At 57.2% G+C, this 17,142-nt stretch overlaps 1 protein-coding gene across 3 annotated transcripts in view; it reads left to right on the top strand.

Moving 5' to 3' along the window:
• Positions 1-4,300: 4,300 nt before the first annotated feature.
• PHRF1 (PHD and ring finger domains 1) overlaps positions 4,301-17,142 on the top strand; it is a 31,716-nt gene continuing 18,874 nt past the window's right edge. Inside the window, exons 1-5 of one of the 3 annotated variants that reach the window (XM_046643665.1) lie at positions 4,301-4,421; positions 8,142-8,257; positions 8,681-8,785; positions 12,751-12,965; positions 15,648-15,731. In XM_046643665.1, coding sequence (XP_046499621.1) covers positions 8,164-8,257; positions 8,681-8,785; positions 12,751-12,965; positions 15,648-15,731 — 498 coding nt within the window. In that variant the 5' untranslated portion in view covers positions 4,301-4,421; positions 8,142-8,163. Of the gene's footprint in view, positions 4,422-8,141; positions 8,258-8,677; positions 8,786-12,750; positions 12,966-15,647; positions 15,732-17,142 lie in introns of all 3 variants that reach the window. The other 2 variants (XM_046643664.1, XM_046643666.1) reach the window with 2 other exon arrangements.

Here is a 17,142-nt window from a genome sequence, read left to right as displayed (position 1 = left end):
CGGCCAGGCGGTGGTACGGCCCGAGGCGCTCCCCCGCTGGCCGCCGCGGGTGGTACGGCCCCGCCCGGGATCCCGCAGGCTCCGGCGCACGTCGCCCGGGCGCGCCCTCGGGACGCACGTACCGCCCGCGCCCTCCCCGGGCTGCCGGCCTGGTTTGCCCCGCGCCCCGGCCTCCGCCCCCAGCGGGCCGGCCCTGGGGACCTGGTCCCTCCTGAGGGACGTGTCGCCCTGGAAGCTCGGAGTCCAAGTCAGCCCGGGCACAGGGCGCAGCGCCCTGAAAGGGTGGAAGTCCCGGGAAGGGGCCGTGTCAGAGCGGAGTTATCGACCCCTGGGGGCCAGCCCCAAGAAGGGAGCTTGGGCTCCGGCCCCTCCTCTTCACACTCCCCTCCCTGCCTCCCCGCCGAGGGCATCCCTGAGGCAGAATCAGGGGTGATGGGGACCCCTGGTCGGGCAGAGAGGTGCCTGCTCCCCTTTCGCTCCTGACACAGGGGTCCTCATAGCCTTTTGTGCCCCCTCTAAGGTAAGCAAGAACGCCCCTCGTCCCCCACCTCCCTCTGGCACCTGCCTCCGAGCCTGGCCCTCCCTAGAGGACCCCACTCCCCTGGCTCCAGGCAGCTCCAAAGGGCCCCTCTGCCCCCTCCTCCCCCACGCTGCCACCCTGGTCCTTGGCCCAGGGGCCGTGCCCCCTCAGCCACCCTGGCCCCCTGGCTGCTCTCCTGCAGCCCTCCTACGCTGGGACTCACCACCCGGCTCCTCGTCCTCCCTGACCCGGATGAATTCCCCACATCCCACCTGAGCCTGGGCTGGAGCCCCCCAGCTGCCACAAACCCAGCGCAGCCCCTCCTGCACCCTTCCCACCGTCATGGCCACTCCATTTCTTCCTTCAAAGCCACCCCCTGGGTGACTAAGTCCTGGGGCTCCAGGGGGCATCTGATCCTGCCTAGGACCCCAGGAACCGGAAGCCTGGGGACAGCGATTCAAGTGCACGGTGTTGTGGCATGTGTCCACCTGTGGGTGGAGAAGGGGCACAGGGGGGCAAGGAGCCAGCTCAGTTCTCTTAGGGGTCAGCGAGGCCTGGATGGTGTGGGTATGGAAGGAACCTGTGAGATCCCTCAGGCAGCCCACACCTTCAGGACAGGGCATGACTGGGGGTGGGCAGACAGGGCAGAGGTTTGCAGGGGAGAAGTCTGAGATTGGGAACAGGGAGAAGCCAGAAGGGAGGGTGACTCCGAGCTCCTGTCTTGCCCTGCTGGTATGACCCTCAGCTGTGCCCCCCGGTCCTACTAGTCCCAAATACATCCCTTATCACCTCTGTAGTGGGTTGAATGGTGGCTCCTCAAAGCTGTATGCCCCTATCCTAATGCCTAGACCCTGTGAATGTTACCTTATTTGGAAAAAGGGTCTTTGCAGCTATAATTAAGGATCTTGAGATGAGATCATCCTGGATTACCTGGGTGGGCCCTAAAGCCAATGACAAGTATACTTATAAGAGATGGGGGGAGATACAGACATACAGGGAGGAAGGCCAGGCGAGGACAGAGACAGAGATTGGGGCAATGCTGCCACAAGCCAAGGAAGCCTGGAGCACTGAAAACGGGAAGGGGCGGGAAAGGACTCTCCCGCAGATCTCAGAAGGAGCACGGCTGCCAACCTGGATTTTGGATTTGTGGCCTCCAGGACTATGAAAGAATACATGTCTGTTGTTTTAAGCCACGTGTCTGGCGTCATTTGTTATGGCTGCCCCAGGACACTGATACACCCGCCTTCCTAAATCAGGGACCACTGTCCTGCCTGTCTCCACTCCTGCCTCTGGTTCTGTGTGTGCCTCCAGGCCTCATGGCAGGGGAAGGGGCTCGATGGAACTGAAGAGAGCTCCAGCCCAGCTCCACCCTCCTGTACACACGAGGAGAGGAGCGTGCACGCCATGCCTGTGCCTGCCTGTGCCTGCCAGGGGCAGGAGCAGGGTGTGCCAGCCCACACCAGGCACCCAGCAAGGGCTTCAGAGTGCAGGTCTGTGAGGGGCATGTGGGCGCACATGTATGTCCTTGCTTGGCACTAGCTTGTGAGAGGTGGCAGGTAGGTGTCTGGCCGGTGTGCACCAGAGGTAACAGTAGTGATGGGGGGTATATATGGAAGGTGTCCACATGTGTGTGGGAGGGTAAGTTTTTTGTGTCAGCTTGTGGGGGGGACATCAGTGGGTGGGAGATACAGACATGTGCCTATGCTCTCAAGAGTTACCACCTATGCTCAGTGTGGGCGCAGACCAGTGGCTCTGGACAGTACCCTGGGGACACATCTCACATCTGAGCATAGGTGAGCAGGGCTGGGTAGTTGGGCACTGCCCAAGGCTACCTGCTGAGGGAGTGTTCTTCACATCTCATCGTGGGTGCGGGTGTTTACTGTGACAATCTTCCAGCAGCCCCCAGGAGCAGCTGTAGATAAAGGTGGGAGGGGCTGGCCCCTCTCCAGGGGGGCTCCAAGTTGGCCATAAGCTGTTGTCCAACTCCTTCCCAGGAGCTTCAGTGAGGTGCCCCCACGCCCCCATTTGGGACCCTCGGTAGGCTAGTGGTCTTTGCCAGGGAGGCATGTGTGCGTAGAAGGGCCAGCACAAGCTAGCTCCATGCCAGGAGGGAGGGGGAGGTGCCTGGTGCAGGGTATTTACCACACTGGACCCGGCCCCAAGCACTGACCCTGTACTCACCCATCCAGCTCTCAACATTCCTATATTATGGCCAAGGACGCTAAGGCACAGGGAGGTCAAGAAACTCTCCCAAGGTCACTCAATTGATATGCTGGGAGCCCAAGTGCCTGGGTTCAGGTACCTCGCTGGGTGACACCCAAGAGGCACCTCCCTCCAGATCCCACCCCTCTGGCCCAAGAAAAGAAATTGCTCCAGAGTCTCCCATCTCTCTAGCACCATCCATTCTTCCTTTTGGCAAAGTTCTTTCCAGAGCCTGTAAGCATGCTATTATCGTCATCCTCAATAGAACAAAACAAAAACAACCTCTCTTGGCTGGCTACTTCTCTTCCTCCCTCTGCAGCAGAACCACTGGAAAGAGTCGTCGGTGCTGCTGTCTGATTACTCTTATCACACTCTCCTTCAACTCCCCCAGCCCCCAATGCCACTGGCCTCAGGGTCACCAGTGACCCCCACCTCGCTCCACCCAGGTCCCCTCCTTGATGCGCCTTCTCCTGGCTTCCTGAAGCCCCTCTCCTGGTTTCCCCTCCTTTTTACCTTGCACCTCACATCCAATCCCTCAGCAAATCCCCTCAGTTCTGTCCTTAAAGTCTACCGGGAGCCGATCCCTCCCACACCTGGCCTGCCCCTCAACCCGAGCGTGGGCCCCAGCGGTCCCTGAGCAGGTCCTGAGCAGGGGTCACTAAAGGGGCCTCCTGACTGGCCCCCCAAGTCCGCCCTGGCTGCTCTAGGCTGTTCCTACCCAGCTGCCCCCGGGATCCCGTAAGCCAGCGCATGTCATCCTGCTCAACACCCGCGGGTGCCCCCAGAGTCTCTGGCCCTGCCTGGCCGGTGGCTTCTGGCCACTCCCCGCCCTGGGCCAAGCCACGGGCCTCCTTTCTGTGGTCCAGGCTGCTTCTCTGCGCTCTCGTCTTTCCCGGGTCCATCCTAATCAACGCTGACCAGTCCTCCCAGGCTCCTACCCCTCTCTATCCTCCCATCATAGCAGAATCAGCTTCTCGCACACCACGCGGTGTAGGGATTCAGTGTCCTCTGTGTACTGTGTGTCTGCACCGACGCGACACGGGGCTGGGGTCTCGTCCTCGCTGCTCCCAGCACCCGGAGGAGACCGCACATAGGTGAGGGGAGACGGACGGCGCAGAGCTGCTCGTCCCAGAAGCCCACGCGGCCGCCCTCCGCAGTCCTCCGCGGCCGCCGGTGGGCTCCGAGCAGCTCGCGAGATGGGGGCTGGAGGGGCGGGGCGTGGCCACAGCGTGGGGCGTGGCCGTGGGTGTGACCACAAGCGTGGGGGCGGGGCCAGGGCTGTGGGCGGGGCCCAGGTGAGCCGGGAGGCCCCGGACCGAGGGTGGACTGTACCAGCTCCCCGGCGGGGGAGGACGGCCGGAGCAGCCTACTGGCGGGGGCTTAGGTACTACAGGTGCGTCCAGGGAAGTGGTCTTCCTGGGCGGCGGTCCAGCATTAAACAGTGTTCCCAACGCCTCGAGGCCCCCGACGCGGAGAGCGGCGCCGTCCTCCACTTCAGGCCTTTCTTCCCCGTCCTGGTCCCAGTGGTTCTCGCCAATGGGCGGGGCGGGAGGGCCCCGGAAACCGGCTCGTGCACTTCCGGGTCGACGAGCGCGCGGCGGCGGCGGCGGCAGCGACGGCTGGGCCTAGTTGTGGCTGTCGTTCGTGCGGCGGCGGTGGCCAGCGCCCGGGAGCGGCCGGCTGGGCGCCAAGTTCCCGGGTACGTGCTGGGGCCGCGCCCGCCCCGTGGTGCCCGCCGCACTCCGGCCTGGGGCCGCCCCGGGCGCCGCGCGCTTTGTCTGCGGCCTGCCCCGCGGTGCGAGGCCTGCCCGCACCCGCCCCGGGCAGGAGCGGCGGGGACGCCGGGCGGCGGGCGGGCGCGGAGAGCGGCCCAGGCGGCGGGCGGGGAGCGGCGGCGACCCGGGGCCGGCGCGGGGAGGCCTCGCACGAGGCTGGGAGGCCTGCAGGCAGGTTTCCGGGGTGGCCGCCTTCCTGTCTCCGGCGCCTCGTCCCGTGACACCGCGCCCCCTGTGCTGTCCCCGTCCCCTCTCTGCGAGCGAGGTGGGACCTTTTGCTAACTGTCCAGTTCCTGGCCGTCGTCGCTTTCATCTGTTTGCCTGTGTCTTGGCAGCCCCGTGAGGTTGACCGGCTGGTATCCTCTTCCTTAACTCATGTAGTCTTCGCAGCGAGCTCTGGGGAGGAGGTACCGTCCTTCCTGTTTTACAGATGAACCGCTTGGAGCCCAGAGAGCTTAAGTAGCTTGCCAATGTCACACAGCAGCTGAGTGTAGAGCCAGGGCACTGTGTTAACCAGGCCCTGATTCCTGGTCTACACTCTTTTTTGACAAGGCTCGTGTCACAGCATTGTGAGCTTTGGAGTTTATCTACCCTTCTTGTCTCTACAACATTACAGCGGTAATCTGCCTGGTGAGCCAAATTCTGGAGAGAACCTGAGGCTGAGGTGAGGTTAGACTTGGGACCTGGCACACCTTCCCTCTCTCTGGACCACTTGGGTTTTTTTCTTATGGAAAGAACGTTGAGTCAGAATAACAGTAGCTGCGCCTTCCAGTGCGATCTTTGCACCAGACCCGTGGCAAGGTCCTGGCAGGGCGAGCCTGGCTTTCGTCCTCTCAGCAGCCCCCCGGCATGGACTCTTGGTGGCCTCTCAAAGGCCACTTTACAAAGACCTTTATCAGCTCTAGCTTTTTGGCTTCCCTTGCAGTTTACAGTTTCAAGGTCTCGTCACCTCTGCGGCAGATGATGAATAAAGAGTGACAGCACTGGCCCGGTGTGAGACGGTGGACCCGGCACCTTGCCCAGGGCCTGGCGATGAGCGCGCAGGTTCTGGTCCTGGCACAGTGGCCAGTTACCACACAAAAGACTCTTTTGGTTTAAGTTCCCCCCTAATCCCTCCAAATCTGGGGCTGAGCAGGAGAGCCACAGACCACCGTCAGCACTGCCAAAGGCAGCCGGCAGCCTGGGGTGGGGACACACGTGTGGGCTTTCCTGCAGAAATGGCTTCCTGGCCTGTGATCTGGAACATTTGGGTGGAGAGGGGGATAGTGAATCCGGGCAGGCATGTCTGAGCTGGGGCTGCAGGTGGGGCCAGGAGGTCCCAAACTAGAGTCCCCATTAACACCGTGTTCTGACCACCTTGTTCATGAAAGGGAACGGTAGTGCTGGGGGTCCCTAGTGTGGTCTTGGTGTTTGCATAGCTGCCTGCTCTGGAAGACACCTTTGGTAGGGTTCTTTTCCTCGGGTGCTGCCAGCAGTGACTGTTGAGGGATGAGGCAGGGAGGGATGTGGCTCAGCCTCACATAATTGGGACTCTCCCGCCACCCTGGTGGAGGGGTGTAAGGAGGCTTTGGTACTCCCCAGCAAGGACCAGGCCCTCGGGACCTAACCCCACAGGTCTAGGCACTCATGGATTTCAGCTTCATTCCTGAGCTGGTATTTCTGGCAAGCCCCCAGGTGCCGTACCCCATCATGGCCTCACTGACCTCTTTGGGCAACTGTGAGGCAGGCCCTGCCACTGCCCCTTGCGTGCGGACCAAGGGAGAAACCAGGAGCTCTTTGTTCATGCTTTTGACCGTGCACATGTGACACTTGTCCTCAGGGTGAGGATGTGTGCCCGAGAACTGCCCCAGCTGTGCTCTCTTAGCTCCTAGGCGGCCTTGGAGGTTTACATCTTCTGGTGTCTGCAGTGTTCCCTGGCAGGTTCACATGTGTATTTGCTGCCGTGATGGGCCGTGTTTCCCCGGGACAGGAACTGTGCTGCATCCAGTAGGGGCAGGGGAGGTGTTGGAGCAGGCGTCCCAGGATCACCTGTGGAGTCCAGGGGACCGTCAGAGGTCCTCTTACCTGAGTGCTGCAGCCACGGGAGAGGCGTCATCCTCCTGGACAGCTGTGGCACTGTCACCTCCGTCGGTCTGTGTGTCTTCAGGAGTCAAGGCCGGGACTTGGGTGCAGGACAGGCAGGGTCCCTGCTCCATTGCTGAGTCACCAAGCAATGGGGGTGCAGACTCTGAGTTGAGTGAGACTGTGGCTGATTTTCTTAACCTTGGGGCACTAGGTGGAAGAAAGGCAGTAGCCTTAAGGGGTTAATGATTCTGCAGAGGCACCTCTCCGTTTACTATGTCCAGGAAGAAGCAGCTTACGGCAGTTGACAATTTCGTCAAATTAACGTGCCCTTGCCATTTTAGAAAACATCATCCTGGAATCTGGGGTTTTGTGTGGGAAGCAAGGCACTCTGGGCCCTGAATCCTCCCCTAGCCCATTCAGGGGATTGGCTCTGAGAGCATCTGTACCACGGCCTTGGTGACAGCCCCTCCTGCGGCTGGCGTGATGTGTGTGAAGCTCGCAGTGCGAGGCACACAGCCTGTGGGAGAGGAGCCTGCGGGTGCAATCCAGAACTGAGAGCCTCGCCTGGCTCCTGGGCATGCCGCTGGCGGCCTGACCCGCCTTCCCCAGTTCTGCTTCGCCTCTCTGCCTTCTGGTCTCCCGTTGACCTCTTCCCTCCGACCATGGAGACTGGACTTGGTCACAAGCATGCTGTGCCTCTGAGCTACTCAGGGACTGACTCCCTGTGAGAGGTGTTTCCTCTAGGGGTCACCTGGGAAGGGAGAGGAGTAGCAGTGCTGAGAAAGGAACCCCTCTCTGGGGACCCAAGTGGGAGGCCCTGGTGGAGGGGGACTGTGTCTCCCTACATTCCTGAGGTCGTTTGTGTAGATCTGCCTTGTCCTTGCAGAGTAGGCAGGACAGGTGTCTTCACCTGGAGATAAGGAGCCCAAGAGTGGGTGGACATGGCAGCTGAAAGGCAGAACCCCACCTCTGCTCCTCGCAGCCCCGTGCTGCTCCTGGGCAGTCAGAGCAACTCAGCCACGCCCCGTGGACACTTCCAGGGTGAGGTCAGAGAGGCTCAGGGCTCAGCTAGTGCTCACGGCCTCCCAGTGAGGGTCAGGTGAGCAGAGGCCAGGCTGGCCAGGCTTGGCTGAGAGTGACGTGTCGGTGGAGTGTAGGGAGAGGGCCCTGCTTGTCACTTAGGCCCTTCTGGCAACTACCCCATTGAAAGCCCAGCTTTCCCCGAGTGCATGATAAGCCAGTTTCATTCATGGGGGCATTGGGATTCCTTGGGAGTGTTGAGGTGTCGCAGGTGCCTAATGAGCAAAAATGTCACTGGTCTGAGACTTAGGTTCATTGTAAGTTGAGATCTCACTTTGAATGTAGTTCTATAGGTGGGAATCGGTGTGTTTTCTTGTGTGTATGCACAGCTTTGTGACTGAGGTTGCTTCGTGTGTGTTATATCTCACGGCTTGGCCTCCTTGTCCTACAGATGGACACTTAGCACCAGGGATATGATGTGTAGGGACTGACTGTCACTCTTTCAGACGGGAGCTTTGCAGCCTGGCACAGTTGGGAGTTACTTGACTGGTTTCTTTCAGAGCTGAACTCCAATGTCCAGCAATGGATGACGACAGCCTGGACGAGCTTGTGGACCGCAGCCCAGGGCCAGGTGGACACCCAGGACTCAGCTCTGCTGCCCTGGCCGGTGATACTGGTGAGCCGACCTCCTGCCCCTTCCACCCCGAGCTAGGGGGCAAGTGTTCCTTGCTTACGCCTCTCAGGAGCAGCGGGGGCCGCCTGTTGTCTGGGTTGTTGGCTCTTGGAAGCTGAGTTCTCTTTTGGGGCTTCTCTCCATGTGTTGCTTTTCAACTTTCCATCTTTTTAAAAGAATTATTCTTTGCTTTTAAATTGCAAAAGTAGTTCGTTCTTTTGTCTGATGTTTAAGACGAGCGATACCAAATGTAAGTAGAGCAAAAGGATGCTGCATTTCCCCAGCCCATCCAACCCCACCGCCGCTAGGAGCCCCTTTGGCAGGTGCCTTCTGAACACCTCTGTGCGTCCGCAGACCAACCCTCACTCTGCTGCCACGGCTCTGACGCTACCCTGGGCCTGTGTTTTCACCCTGTTGGTCTAGCAGACAGCAGTGACGGTAACAGTGAGGGCTTCGAGGATGACACGGGCACTGAGCACAGCGATGGCACCGATGGAGAAGATGAGGAGGGGGACCTGGAAGACGGATCTGGTGAGAACATGTGCATTTGAGCGGCTTCTTTGCGTCTCCTCTCGCTGTGACAGTGACAGCTGTTTATAAAACGTCCTTGGTGAAATTGTGGCCTGCCGAGGGGTGGGAAAAGTTGGGGAGAAAACCTTTGCACAGTGGGCCTCGTCCAGCAGTCCCCTGCAGCAAGTCCTCATCTCTAGCCGGCACGATGGCTCACTTTTGTTGTAACTCTTCCTTTCCGAGTTCAGTTTGACAGCACGACTCGATAGTCTCTTCTCTGGTGACACAGGAGATTAAAATGTCTTAGAGCATGGAGCAGCACGGGCTGAGGTGTTTCCAGACTGGACTTCCTGGCAGAATGAGCAGAGGGTCTTGGTGAGCCCCTGCCCCAATGCCCCCCAGGTCCAGGACAGGCTTAGCATGATGCAGGGTCTGCCATGGCCAGAACCACCTGGCCAGAACTCTGGGCAGGCAGGCAGCTCCATCCTGTGGCTCGTTCTCGCTCCTCTGACTGAAAGCCTTGAGAGAATTGGCAGATGCATGAAATGACTTCATTGAGAAATCCCAGCACGTTTCTGGTCCTCGCTGGTGCCATTGAACTTCTATGCAGGGAACAGTGCTTCAAAGGGCAGGCGGCGCCGCCCGAGGGCCTTGCTGTTCCGCTCCGGGTGCACTCGCACTGCCTCCTTCCCTGTCCCTTCTGGCCACCCTGGCTGGTGTGAGGCCTGCAGGGTCCCCAGGCTGGACTGCCCTGTCCCAGCCCAGCTCTGGTCAGCTTCCTCAGAGGCCCTCTACCGATAGGGTGCAGACTTTGGAAGTTTGGCTCATCACTGCTTTCTTTCTGATATAGTTGTCAGGCCAGCAGATGCGTGGTCCTGAAGCATCTGCCGTGGTCTATTTGTTGGTCTTTCAAGCTCTCTGGTTACCAACATTAGAATGTTCCAGAAAGGTAACCCCTCATATTTGGGACACTGCTCATGAAGGAACAAGATTGATACAACATGAGTAGTGTGAGTTTGCAGCTTTGTGTGTGTTGGCGACATATTCTTCCAGAGTTAGATTTTGAATGCTGAACAGGGGCATGAGATTCTGTCTTGAGTTTGCAGGTCACAAATATGGCTCTTCTGCTGTTTCCCAGGATGGAGCTGGGCGGTAGGCTAACCTGCACTTGGCGTTGACAGGGCTGAAAGCAGAGGACCTTGGGTCCTGTCAATTCATCCCTTAAGCAGAGGTTGGAGGCCTGTTGGATGCCAGAGAGTCAGGGCAGGCTGGAGGGAGGGCGGGAGCTGGCTCAGCCAGGTCCTTGCTGCCCCTGAGCTCACCATCCAGCAGCAAAGATAGTGGCATAAGGAAGCAGTTATGGTTCAGGGTAATGGATGCCAAGAGTGGTTGCACAGGGGCGTCGCAGGAAGGGGAAGGGCTCTGTGGACCTGAGGTGGTAAGGAGAAGCTTCCAGAGAAAGGCACATCTAAGCTGCGATCTGAAGGACAGCAGGAGTTAGCCAGGCAGTGGTGGACATGGTTCAGGGTTAGAGTGCTGTGAAGGGACAGTTGGCACACAGCCGAGTGCCCAGGGGGGAAGGAGACATGGGCACATGGCCTGCGGATATGAGGAGGCACCTCATGAAGGAAGGCACTGCAGGGGCGCTGCTCATGGCGTCGGGTATGTAACCTTTCTAGCACGCTCCCAGCACCAGTCTTTGAGACAGGTGACAAAGTAGCTATGTCTCTTTTGTTGTAAGTGCCGGCAAATTGATTCTGACGCCTGGCGCCCCTGTGGACAGCAGAGTGGAACCTGCCCAGTGTTCTGGCCTGTCCTCTCACCTTCCGGCGCTCTATCAGACAAGGCTGCACTGCTATGCACAGGGTTTTCGTGGCCAATTTTTTCAGAACCGGGTGGCCAAATCCTTCTTCCAAGTCTGTGTAGTCTGGAAGCTCCTCTGAAAACCTGCTCACCGTGGCTGACACTGGTGGTAGTTGACATACCAGTGGTTTAGCTTTTAGCATCACAGCAACACGCAGCCATCACAGTATGACAACGACAGACCAGTGGTGTGATTCACTGACCGGGAAACAAACCTGGACTGCAGCGATGTGAGCACCAAATCTTAACCACTCGTCCCTGGCGCTGGCCTGTCTCTGGCTGGTGGGCGGTGAGTTAGATGCGGAGTGAGTGTCTCTAGGGCATTGCTGCATCCCCACAGGCCTGGTACCTCCAGGTCCCCCTTCTTTCAGCAGCCCTCTCAACTCATCCTGCTGTTTTTCTGCCCTAGTATTTATTCCTGAAAATCACTCGCTTGTATTGCTCTTCGCTGAGTCTCGGACTTTAGATACCACCTGGGTGCGCGCACATTCCGCAGGGAACTCACTCATGGCTGGTCTGCTCACCAGCAGCCCTTCCCTGCTCAGCCTTGTCTTGATGGCAGGCCTTCGTTCACCTCCATCTCCTTCCAGTGTGGTCATCGTGGGAGCTGTTCCCTTCTTGGAGACCCTGCCCTCATCTGCACTGGGGTTTCGAGGTCCGCCGCCAGCTGCCACGCCAGGCTGGTGCCCTCATCTGCACCTTCCTTGGCTTGGTCCCTTGTCTAGTCTGGGCTGACTTCAGCAGCCACTGAGAGGGTAGGGAACGTAGGTGGCTCAGGGCCTTCGTCTTTATCCACCCACCCGTGCCATTGGTGCTCAGTGTTCCTCAGAGACTTCAAAGGCATTGCTTTGTGGGCAGAGGCCCTGCAGAGGAGTCAGGTGGCCCTCAGATGGCCAGTTGTCTGCCTTTCCTTCTGTTCTTGAGCCTTCCATAGGAAGAATCAGATCATCTGGCCTCTACCTTCTTCTGCCTCCATGGCCCTTAGCAAAGCAGGGAAGCTGAACAAAGTCAGTTGTCATTCTGCTTTCCGCTTGCTGTCTTCAGGATTCTGTGGACACCAGTTTTATTGGTTTTCTCTTGCTGTGTGACAAATTGCCACAAATATGGCAGCTTAGAACAGCACGCTCATTATGTCAGTGTTTCCATGGTCAGCAGTCCAGGTACAGGCTGCTGGTCCTCTGCCCTGGTCTCAGCTGGCTGCTCCTCCACGGTCCTACTTATTGGCAGAATTCGAATCGTTGCGGGTGTAGGGTTGAAGTCCTGTTTTCTGGGTGGCTGTCGAGTGGGGACCATCCTCCGCTCCTAGAGGTTCCCCTCAGTCAGCAGTTCATACCAGCTGTTTGCTCTCTCCTGCCCTAGCAGGAGCGCATCCCTCTGACTCCCTCTCTGTAGCCAGCTGGAGACAGCTGTGCTTCTGAGGAGCTCGCCTGGCTAGGCGGAGCCGGCGTGGATGATCTCCGTCTGCAATGTAGCAGCAGGGTCATGGACGCTAGCCCATTATCGAGACTGATCCTGCCACACCTCTAGTCTGCCTCTACCATCCATATGAACTTGTATTTTTGTTGCAGTGGAGTTTGGGCCAGAGAGAAACTCAGTGCACACGTGTTGACTCCACCATGTTGGTCTGCAAACATCTCCCGACTTTTCTGCTGGTCAGGCTCCAGCCTCCAAACTTCTCAGAAATGGATCAGAACTGTGGGGGCCAAATTGCCTAGTTGGGAATCTACATCCTAAAATAAAGGAAAATAAGAGATCTACGAGGGAGATCTTTCTGAAGGCAGATGGTTCATTGACACCACATCTTGAGAAGGGTGTTGCGAGTGCATGGGCCATGGTGGCCGCTGTCCTGAGCAGGCCTTCAATTCACCCAAGCGTCTGAGATGTAGGCTGGCCCCTGGGGGCTGCCCTACCTCCAAGGCGGGGGCTTGAGGACCTCCTGTTGTTGCTCAGCCAGTGTTGCGTCCCCTTAGCTTGGAAGCAGCTTCAGGTGAAGTGCCGGTGACAGCCACACCTGGTGGGGCTGTGGGAGGAGGGGATTTGGGAGTGTGCCTTCTTGAGTGCAGCTGCAGCCTTCTGTTTCCAGTGCTGCCATTCACGAAGTTACAATGTTTCTCTTTCCCAAGGTTCCGAAGATTCCGAAGACGACGACGATGACGTGGAAGCATTAGTGGCAGTAGCGGATACTCAGGGGGAGCTGGAAGCCGATGACATATTTAATTCTGATGATGATTCCGAGAGCTGCCCAATTTGTCTCAATGCTTTCAGGGACCAGGCTGTGGGGACACCAGAGAACTGTGCCCATTACTTCTGCCTGGACTGTATCATGGAATGGTCCAAGGTGAGGTGGCTTCTGTTTAGGCTTCTTCCTCCCTTGAAGATGGCCCCTTTCTGTTTGTAAGTGCCCAGCCTGAGCCCAGCCTCTTGCTGGATCTGCTTCTCTGCTCTGCCGCAGAAGTTGGAGCTGCAGGGTCGAGTTCTAGCTTGGTCTTTGCTTCGCTCCACGCAGTTGGCTCTCGGAGTTGTTGGTGGAGCTCCCTGTGGGGTGTGTGCTCCTGGAGCACTGGATGAGGAGGCAAGAGAGAAGGGAGTTATTTATGGGCCGCTGTTCCCCAGAGACCTGGCTGCTGAAATCTTGAATGACCTGGGGGTGATGTGCAGCCAGCAGAGTCACCCCGGGTGCGGCGTGCGGTGGCCCTGCACAGCGGGATCATCTGAGCACGGAGAGTGTGAGTCATTCAGCACTGAGTCATGATAACCAGCAAAGAAAGGGACCGCCCTGAAAACCGACGAAGGAATTCACCAGAAACATGCAATAAATTTCATGAACTTTCAAAGCAATACCCACCGTCCAGGTTTTTACACTCTTTATCGTGAAAAATTTCAAAGAAGTAGAATATTGCAAGAAGGAGGGATGCAGACTCCTGTGCTCGTCACCATCTTCGAGGACCATGAACTTTGCCTTTCTTATTTTCTCTCATCCTTCCCCCCATCTGTCACTTTACCAACATGGAGACTGTGTGACAGTGACAGATCCCCACACCGTCATCTCCCCCAGCGAGATTGATAGTAACAGTCCAGCCTCTGACACCAGCCCTGCCTGCCTCTGGGTTCCCAGGTGGCTCAAAAGCATCCTGTGTGGTGAGCTTGTTGGAACCGGGCCGTCCTCGGGGCCGTGTGGCTGCCGGCTGCTGGTCGCCGTGGTGTCGTTTGAGGTGTCTCTCTGCCTCTCAGACTTCCTGTTCCTGTTCTCTGGTGGTAGATCTACAGCCCAGATTAGATTCAGCTTTAGACTTAGGGGGCAAGTGAAACCTTTGTTTAAACTGAGGAAAGCAACAGGTGTTTGCCCTCTCCTTTCTAGTCCATGTTATATCGGATTAATAGAAGGAGAAAATAAAGGCGTAAGTATTAGGTAGAAAAAGGGATTATTTGCAAGTGATGTTTATTAACATAGATGTTTTACAAATGAACCGTTGGAATGTTAAGTTCAGCAAAATTGCTGGATACAAGGTTAACAAAGATTAAAAATCATAGTGTATTTATAAATAAGTCATAAAAACATGTGTAAGGCATTTAAAGAGCTTTTCTAGAACATTTGAAGCCAAATGAAGAAAGACCACTTCCTGAAAGGGAAATCTCATTCCAGAGGTGGCGGTGGTGATGCAAACTTACCAAACCCTAAGTGGAGTGTCCAGAGCGCTGGATTGTGAAATCCATATAGGAGCGAGAGAAGATACCAAGAATTGCCAAGCTAGTTTTGAAAAAGGCAGAAATCCCAAGAGTGGCAGAGGGCCTGAAGAGACGGGCGCACCCTGTGGATGGCAGACAGTCTCATGCTGGGAGAGGGGGCTCTTCTGTGAACGTGTGTGAGGCAGAGAAAAAGCGGGCCTGGCTCACACCACGCGCACACACAGTGCCACATGGATTCAAGATGGGAGCTTGGAGAGCAATACTGCAGAGCCTCAGAAGAAAACACAGGCAGCTCTGGGAGGACAGGGAAGGACTCGTAACGAGGCGCATGGACGAAGGAGAGAAGATCTGCAAACGTGCCGGGAGTGCAGGGGTCCTCAGGGAGGAGACACCGCGGCCAGAAGGCTCAGAGGGAAGGCTGAGCTCACGGTGTGTGGGGAGGCTGGGAGCCCCCGGCCTTCTCAGACTACAGGGAGCAACACATCCAACCACAAGTTAGTGCACCATTACCCTGTGAGCAACAAAAGGAACGAAAGTCCGTCCGCCCAGGCTCGTCCCAGACGTGCACAGCAGCTCCACTTCAGCCCAACCGGAAACAGCCGGGAACAGATAGCCCTGGGGACCTGCCTGATGGTGAAGAGCACTGGGTTCAGCCAGAGCCCCAGGCTGAGGCCGAGGTGCCCAGAAGCCCGGAGCAGCAGAGCAGGGGCTGGTGGGAAGGGGAGGGGACCAGGGGGCTTGGTGGTCGCTACACGGGGTATAAGCCTGTCAGAACTCATTGAATCACACGGGTAGGACGAGCACATCTTATTGTATACAGTATATCTAACAAAGGCAGTTTAAAACTAAGAACTTACATGTGTCAAAACACTGTTGATAAAGGCACGAAGAAAATACTTGTGTCCATCTGATGAGTATCCTCACCATGTAGAGAAATCCTCAAAATTTGCTAGGAAATGTCAAACAGTCTCATGGGAAAATGGGCAAAGGATGTGAACAGAGGCCCACAGAGGAGGAGCCTGGCATGGCCAGTGACCCGGCTGGCCGTCTCCCGCCTTCCTTTCTCTCAGCACTCCCCATTGACAGGCCCCATGCGTGTCTGCACGCCCTGCTTCTCTCGCCTCCTTTTCCAGGAGAGAGGATCCACGAGGCAGGGGTCCTGTCCCATCTCTTCTCTGCTGTGTCCCAAGCAGCTGATCACAGGGCCTGACACACAGGCATTCAGTAAATACTCAATTTTCATGTCAGGGATTGTTGACTTCTTTACTTTGAGTATGGTGTTAATAGTGAAAGTGATTCTATGAGATTCTGATGCAATCTTTATTTCTTGCAGAATGCCAATTCCTGTCCAGTTGATCGGACTATATTTAAATGTATTTGTATTCGAGCTCAGTTTGGTGGTAAAATTTTGAAGAAGGTAAGTGTGGATGCTGTGTGGAGACCCCCCTCACACCCCCGCTACATTCCTTGCACTGTTGCCTGTCTCATGGGAAAACATCCTTTCAGGAGTGGGTTTACTTTCCTGAAACGAGTCAGTGTTGGTTAAATGTGTGTTAGAATGTGCTAAAATGGCGTTTGCAGGCCTGAGCGTGGAGCCCAGTGCTGGAGGGGCTGCCTGCCCACCCGGCCCTGCCTGTTCTGGGTGGGTAGGCAGGCGGGGAATCAAGGGGTGGCACTGGTGTGGGCTCTCTCTCAGGCTTCCTTTCTCCGCTCCACACGCCTTTTCTGCATCTCAGAGCCTGTCTCTTCTCAAGCCACAGCAGCCATGGGGCCCAGGGAAGGTCTGGGTAGAGCCCAGACCTTGGAGAGGAGGCCAGTTCTCTTGGGACCAGATTTCTTAAAGTACCTGGCAGGAGCATTTGCCATGAGGGCTAAGAAGAGGAAGGGTTTTCATCTGCTCTTCAGTGATTGCTTTTGCTTATCTGCTGTTCAGAGACTTGAAAGGCCTCCACACGTCTTCTGTGGTGGAGGAGTAGCCTTAGAAGACTCAGGGAGACAGCCTTCGCCTTCGATCTTCTGAAGATTCTTACAGCTGTAGGGCTGCTTTTTATTTACCTAGACACAGAGCCGTAGCCCCGGGACTCTGGGCCCGCTGCATGCAAATTTCTCCCAGAGACCAGCTGTGCTGGGCTGTGCTGACTCAGGCCTCCTGCCTCCTCCTCACACTCGTCTTCCCTGGAGCCCCAGGCCTGCGCCGAGGCCTCGGGGTGTGTTGGCAGTCACCACGAAGGCAGTCCTCATTCATCTGGAAGGTCTGCCCACTGAGTCTGTGGATCCTGAGCTCCTCTCTAGGCGTGCAGAGAGTCCTGTGACGCATGAGCTAGTCCAGTTGGAGGAAAAGATCAGAGAGTGCCTCCAGGTCCAGCACAGAGTGGGGGTTGGCAGGAGGACCCTGTGTCCCCACCTGGTGCTAGAGTAAGAGCAGAGAGCTTGGCTCGGGCATGTCATCTGGGGGAGGGGGTTGCTGAGGAAGTGAAGAGCAGAGGTTCTGTTCCCCAGGGTGGAGGTGGGGGTGAGGAGATGCAGGTCGCAGGTGGCGGCTCATTTGGAGAGGGCGTGCCCACAGGCCTTGCACGTGTTGAGGCTGAGTAAATTGCAGCCTAATTAATTTTGTCCCTGAGACTACCTGTAAAATGGGGAGTTCTCAGTGCGTAGCCGTGACTGGTCAGGGGCAGCAGGCCTGTAAAGTGGGGGGGTTCTCAGTATGTAGCCATGACCGGCCAGGGGCAACAGCCCTGTAAAGTGAGGGGTTCTCAGTGCGTAGCCGTGACTGGCCAGGGGCAGCAGGCCTGTAAAGTGAGGGGTTCTCAGTGCGTAGCCATGACCGG

This window comes from Equus quagga, chromosome 17 (genome assembly GCF_021613505.1).
Source record: "Equus quagga isolate Etosha38 chromosome 17, UCLA_HA_Equagga_1.0, whole genome shotgun sequence".
In the NCBI taxonomy this organism is placed as follows: domain Eukaryota; kingdom Metazoa; phylum Chordata; class Mammalia; order Perissodactyla; family Equidae; genus Equus; species Equus quagga.
This window is presented reverse-complemented; position numbering and strand designations above follow the sequence as displayed.